The 7,019-nt window shown below is 39.9% G+C and overlaps 1 protein-coding gene across 1 annotated transcript; it reads left to right on the top strand.

Annotated features, from left to right (window-relative positions):
• Positions 1–940: 940 nt before the first annotated feature.
• phox2a (paired like homeobox 2A) lies at positions 941–6,771 on the top strand. Its single transcript, XM_052575718.1, has 3 exons — positions 941–1,394; positions 2,403–2,590; positions 4,715–6,771. The coding sequence occupies exons 1-3, from the start codon at positions 1,172–1,174 to the stop codon at positions 5,159–5,161; spliced, it is 858 nt and encodes a 285-aa protein (XP_052431678.1). The 5' UTR covers positions 941–1,171; the 3' UTR covers positions 5,162–6,771.
• Positions 6,772–7,019: the final 248 nt, after the last annotated feature.

The raw sequence follows: 7,019 nt of genomic DNA on the forward strand, positions 1-7,019 counted from the left end.
TTTTTTTTTTCGTGGGTGCATCACATTTAGCTCTCAGATCAAATACTTTCTGGAGATTTCTGGTGTGTAATAACAGTGTCTGACAGCAAACAGATGATCACGAGCAGCAGGTTTCCATCAGACGCGCGCGCGTCATTTCTGATGAAAACACGGAGAATAAACGAACAAAATCAATGCGACATTAATTAAAATTTCATCTGAACTCACTTTATGTGATTTTATTCATCGTCTTAAGTCTACACATGGCAACTCGAAGGGGTTTCTCGTGCGGTCTTAAATAAAGGCCATTATTCCTGCAATCAAATTAAACTTCATCTCACACTACCAACCAGAAGCACATTAAAGCTTAAACAATCCCACAATTCATTTAGCGCGAGCTACAATGCGTCCGCTCCTGAAAACTCGCCCATTCTCGCCCTAATGACATTAGTCTAAATATCCATTAATAGTCATTTATTTAAAATTATATCTGCACACAGTGAACACAATACACTCTTAACAATAAGGGTGCTTCACGATGTTTTATTTTTTATAATGTGTCCATAAAGAACATCTGAAGAACCTTTCTGTTACACAAAAGCATGTGGCGAAAGCAGATTCTTTAGATTATAAAAAGGTAGGAAAGAGATGTTCTATTTTAAGGTGTCCTACATGCACTTAACAATAAATTATTACTAACCCTTAATGCAGTTAATTAATATCATTCAGCACTTATAATGACGACTCTTTAAAATAAAGTGTAACCGAACCTTTGACTGAATGCTTCTTTGTGGAACACAAAAATAGTTATCGTGTGGCATCGCTGTGAAGAGCCTTTATTTTCACAGATAGAGGATATTTCAAAGGAGTAAATGTGAAGAAGGGAACTGACCATGAGGATGAGGAGGAGGGTGATGGAAAGGGTTAACGCGGAGGTGCATTAGAGATGCATGGAGGAGCAGAGGGGAGGAGGCGTTCAGCGCTGAGACATTGTCATGCAAACAGAGACCACCGCCTCGCCATTGTCTCCCGGACTCCAACTTTATTATAAACACACCGCGAGCCGCCCGCCGCAGCAGAGCACCGGAGCACCGGCACCGAGAGACACGCGCTGGATACCGCGAGAAAACCACGCGTTCCGCTGGAGTTTGACGCCGCAACCGGAGCTTTCGCGTCTCCGTCCGCGCTCCACATGTACAAAATGGATTATTCGTATCTGAACACGTATGACTCGTGCATGGCGGCGATGGAGGCGTCGGCGTACGCGGACTTTAACTCGTGCAGTCAGGCCAACACGTTCCAGTACAACCCGATCCGAACCGGCTTCAGCTCCAGCCCGGGATGCGCTCCGCTCGGGTCCGCCAGCTGCACCCTGGGCGCGCTGAGAGAGCACCAGCCCGCGCCCTACAGCACAGGTGACCCACACACCGCTCCACACACACACAGGTGACCCGCACACCCTGGACCCTGGAGCACAGAACCAGCCATAAGAGTCAGCTTTTAAAATTGAGATGTATGCATCTTCTGAAGCTGAATAAATGATCTCTCCAGTGATGTGTGGTTTGTTCGGAGGACAATATTTGTCTGAGATGCAACTATTATAAATCTGGAATCTGAGGGAGCAAAAACATCTAAATATTGAGAAAATCATCTTTAAAGTTGTTCAGATTAATTTCTTAGCAATGCATATTACTAATCAGGAAATGAAGCTTTGATGTAGGAAATGTACTAAATATTTTCAAGGAACATGATCTTAATATCCTAATGATTTTTGTTAAATGAGACGCGTAGAAATCCATGCATCCCTTGATTTTTTCCAGAAATTGGTGAATAGGTGAAACTATTCTATTTTAAAATATAAAGCTAATTTCGAAGTAAGTTAATAAACTGTCTTTAAAATGTGGATAGCCGACGCCCATTAATAAAGACAAACTAGAATCCGAGTTTCAAGAGTTAAATGGGACTGGATTTAATTAACTTGTGTTATTCAATTTGACGCGCAAATTCATTTAAAGCAATTAATCGAATTATATCCTACAGATCTATAATTTTACAGAGCGTTTATTGGATATGAAAACGAGAAACGAATTCATCCCGTCTCGACTGATATTTCTTGTGCGCTAAATTATAGACCAAATATTTATTCATTATTATTATATTCCAATTACGACCAATTATTATATTAACGAAATGTTCACAGAATTAGGAAGTCTATAATTTAAAATTAAAAAATTATGTAGTTTAATTATAGACCTAGGAAACTAAACTGGACTAAACTGAAGACACAAAATATTATTTTTATACTTTATCAATGGAATCTTTCTTTCTTTCTTTCTTTCTTGATCAACCCATTCCTCACGTGTGTCCTCTTAAACCAATCTCTCCTCACACATCCGTGACTCTGGTCTTCGTTCCTCTTTCAGTTCCGTACAAGTTCTTCTCGGACCCCTCCGGTCTGAACGAGAAGCGCAAGCAGCGGCGGATCCGCACGACCTTCACGAGTTCTCAGCTGAAGGAGCTGGAGCGCGTGTTCGCGGAGACGCATTACCCGGATATCTACACGCGTGAGGAGCTCGCGCTGAAGATCGACCTGACCGAGGCGCGCGTGCAGGTGAGTCTCCAGATCTCCACGACTGATCTTCAGAAATGCGTTTCAGTGGCACGCTTTTCTGTTTCTGGTCGGCGTTCTATTTACACGCAGAAATTGACGTCGGCGTGCATACACAATAGTTAAGTTTAGTGGTGTGGGGTAGGTGCGTATTAAATGCACGCAAAATGTGTTTTATATGCACGCAAAATGCGTTTTATATGCACGCAAAATGCGTTTTATATGCACGCAAAATGCGTTTTATATGCACACAAAATTTTTTTGTTTTATATGCACACAAAAATGCATTTTATATGCACGCAAAATTTGTTTTATATCACATGTAAAATGCGTTTTATATGCACGCAAAATGCGAAATGCAAAAAAAAATTGCAAAAATAAATAAATAAACCTATTGATACGCATACGCAAATCTAACAAAACAAATCGAATTTTTGGCTTATTTGAATATCTGGGTGTCGCTTTTCTTGCCTGCAGCGCTGTTTGCAGACGCTTCCAAATGTAATTAATTCAGTTGATTTTATTAGGTTGATTTATAGCAGCTATTATCCGTCTGCGCTCTTAAAAAATAAAGAGGGTTTTCGGGGCAATGCCACTGAAGAACCATTTCTGAGAAGCTTTCAGTGATCAAGAGTTTTTTTTCATAGTGTGAGGAACATTTAAAAAAAAAGTTTGTGTGGAATGGAAAGGTCTTGCAATCTTAAAAATATTTCAGAGCTCTTTATTGGCTTCGATGGTTTCATAAAGAACCTTCATCATCCATGCACTGCATCAATATCCAGAATGATGCTGTTGTCAGTAAATGAGTTCTTCATTTCCTCTTGAATGAAGGTGCAGAAGTGTGGAGTCCAGCAGGAGAAACAACTAATCTTTGCTCTTTAAGAGAAGAGATTTATGGAGAAACATTTCAGACTGAAAAAAATGTAATGCGATTAGAAGAGCTGATTGGGTTTATTAATGATCCGTTTCCTAAATTAACAATTTAATCTTAAAAATGTATATTCTTTATGTATTTTGTCTTCCAGAACTCACTAGAGATATAAATTCAGACAGGCACATTTTTTCATTTTTCTCTTAAAATAGATTCTTGGTGAAAAGGCAAAAATAAGGTTGAAATAAAAAGGTTCTTTAGACACTAATTAAAAAATGATTCTTTTGAGAACTGATCACTGAAAGGTTTTTTTAAGGGACCAAAAATGTTTTATCTGACATATTTACCAAAAAAAAAAAAAAGAAAGAAAGAAAATAAAAATAAAAAATACTTTATTTAGATGTAGATATACATCTTCAGGTTTGGTTGCAGAACCGACAGCGATTTTTCTTTTTCTTGGTGTTAAGATGATTTTAAAAAACGACATTTGTTGAATATAAAGGTTCCACACTCTTAATAATAAAGGTTCTTGACTGACATCAGCTGTTCCTTAAGGACCTTTAACATCTATGTAATCTTTGCATTCCACAGAAGTTTCTTTATTGTGAAATGTTTTTTATTTTTATTTTTTAATGTTAATGTTAATGTTAATTTTTAACCATTTTTCTTTGGAGAACCATCAATGTTAAAAGGCATCAATGTTAAAACTTTCTAAAGCTTTATCTTAAAGAGTTTATGACAGGAAAACACTTACAAATTGTTTTGGCAGCAATTTTAGAAGACTATTTTCATAGTGTGAAGAACATTTGTCCCCTTTAAAGTATTCCAGGAAAAGGTTCCTTTATTCTTAATGTAAATATTTTTTAATCCACTATAAAGAACTATGTGGAATATAAAAGTTATATTTTGGCATTGATGGTTCCATGAAGAACCTTTAACATCCATGAAATCAATCTATTGCACAAGTGTTTTTTTTTTTTTTTTTTTTGTGTAAACAATTTTCTTAAATGTTCTTCACACTAAGAAAAAAATGGTTCTTTAAAGAACTTTTCATTGAAAGGTTATTTGTCAGTGTTCATCTGAAAGCAGCTAAAGCTAGTAGCTGAATGTCACTGATGGCAAACTGACTGATCCATATAGAGATGAATGTAGATGATACAATTGTCCCTAAAGTTTTGGAAAAAGGGGGCGGGGCAGTCGTTAAATCTAGCTACAGAAAACTGTCTCTTGAAACTTTTGTGTATTTGTTTCCTCAGGTTTGGTTCCAGAACCGACGTGCCAAGTTTCGTAAACAAGAACGTGCCGCCAACTCCAAAGGAGCGAATACAGGCGCCAACGGCTCCGGCGGCAAGAAGTCGGGCGAGAACCGCTCTTCCTCTGAAGACGACGAGTCTAAAGAGTCGACCTGCAGCCCGACGCCCGACAGCACAGCGTCTCTGCCCGGCTCCGGGAACATGGGCAGCCCCGGGGCCAGCAGCCTCAGCCCCAGCCCTGTCTCCGGCTCCTCGGCCGGCTTCTCCACCGCCTCCATCTCACCCTCCATCCACCAGGGCCTGAAGAGCTCGCCCTGGCCCAGCACCGTCCAGACCCAGGAGCTGCTGAAGGCCTGGCAGCCGGCGGACAGTATGGCGTCTGGGCCGTTCGCCGGCGTTCTGTCCTCGTTCCACCGGAAACCCAACACAATCAAGACCAACCTGTTCTAGAGACTCCGGGCCGTGCGTCCGCTGAGAGTTCTGTTCTGGAGATTGAGCTGGGCTCGTATTCACTAAACATCTTCAGGCATCTGAAAGCAGCTCACAAAGTGCAGATTAAAGAGAAAATCTTAAAACTAAAGGTGCTTTGCGATGCCTCTTTTCTCTAAATGTACCGATAACATCTGAAGAAGGTTTCTGAGCTGAAACTCTTTTTTTACTGCTATGTAGAGAACTGTTAGTGGTGAGATCAAGCGATGTTTTGTGAATACGGGCTCTGAAGGTTAATTTAATGTCATGTTGGTGCTTCTGATGTGTCCATTATTTGTGTTCATCAGGTCCGTTTCCTCTTAACGCTGTAGATCCCTTGTGTCAGTAAATGAGTTGCTGGTTTCCTCCAGAAACGCTTGTCCTTCAGGATGAGGAATCAGGTCCGGTCTTCAGGAAGAGACGCTGTGTGAGGAGGAACTAAATTAGATTAGAGGAGCGGTAACCGAATATTCACCGCAGATGATGGGCGTAATAATGATCTGTTCCTAAATTAGCAGTCTGATCTGAAATATTAATGTTCCAGCTTGTTTCTGGATCAGAATGATGACAAACCTGCATTTACTGATGAATCTCTCATGCGGCTCTTCACTGAAGCTCTTTGAAGATGGATTTGACGTGTGTGTGTGTGTGTTTGTGTATGTGTATGACTGTGTATGTGTGTGTGTGTCCGTGTGTATGTGTGTGTGTGTCTGTGTATGTGTGTGTCCGTGTGTGTGTCTGTGTGTCCATGTGTGTGTGTGTGTGTGTGTGTGTCCGTGTGTGTGTCCATGTGTGTGTGTGTCCGTGTGTGTGTCCGTGTGTGTGTCCATGTGTGTGTGTTTGTGTATGTGTGTGACTGTGTGTATGTATGTGTGTGTTTGTGTATGTCTGTGTATGTTCGTGACTGTGTATGTGTGTGTCCGTGTGTGTGTCCATGTATGTGTGTGTGTGTCTGAGTGTTTGTGTGTGTGTCCATGTGTGTGTGTTTGTGTGATTGTGTGTATGTATGTGTGTGTGTCTGTGTGTGTGTGTTTGTGTATGTCTGTGTCTGTGTGTGTGTGAGTGTTTGTGTGTGTGTGTGTCTGTGTGTTTGTGTATGTCTGTGTATGTGTGTGACTGTGTATGTGTGTCCGTGTGTGTGTATGTGTGTTTGTCAATGTGTATGTGTGTGTGTGTGTGTCAATGTGTATGTGTGTGTGTGTGTGTTTGTATATGTGTATGAGTGTAGGTTTGTGTGTGTGAATGTGTGTGTCTGTGTGTAAGTTTGTATGTATTTTAGTGTGTGTGTTTGTGTACATGTCTGAGTGTGTGTGTGTGTGTGTGTGTGTGTGTGACCCCAGAAACAAGCATAGTTAAGCCACTTGTAGTTAATTTATTGAAGAAAAAATGAAAAACAAAAAACAAAACAAAAAAAACGTTGGGATGATTTTTTTAAGCTAGGCTTTTATTGAAAAAGATTTTGTAAATATTAATATAAATACGATGTAGTTTCTTTTTTTTAATGTTTTTGGCTCCAGTGCACGCCCTGTACTTCATGAATGATCTGCTGTATATAATCCTAAAGATGAGCAAATAAAGAGCTTCTCCAGTCCCATCACCTCTCATCATTCAGCAGTTCCTTCTCTGTCTGGATACGGTTTCTGATCCAAACAAGAAACACCTCGCAAACGTCTTAATTTCACACTTTACATTCAAACAACAACCGTAAGGTGCTTCATATTTAAAAAAAGTCAATAGATGGACAAATATAGTAAGAGGAAATTAGGAAAATACCTGAGACACTATTAAGAATAGTTCATAGAACCGTACAAAATTATCTCGAGAACATTTAGACAGAAGA

This window comes from Carassius gibelio, chromosome B15 (genome assembly GCF_023724105.1).
Source record: "Carassius gibelio isolate Cgi1373 ecotype wild population from Czech Republic chromosome B15, carGib1.2-hapl.c, whole genome shotgun sequence".
NCBI classification, from domain to species: domain Eukaryota; kingdom Metazoa; phylum Chordata; class Actinopteri; order Cypriniformes; family Cyprinidae; genus Carassius; species Carassius gibelio.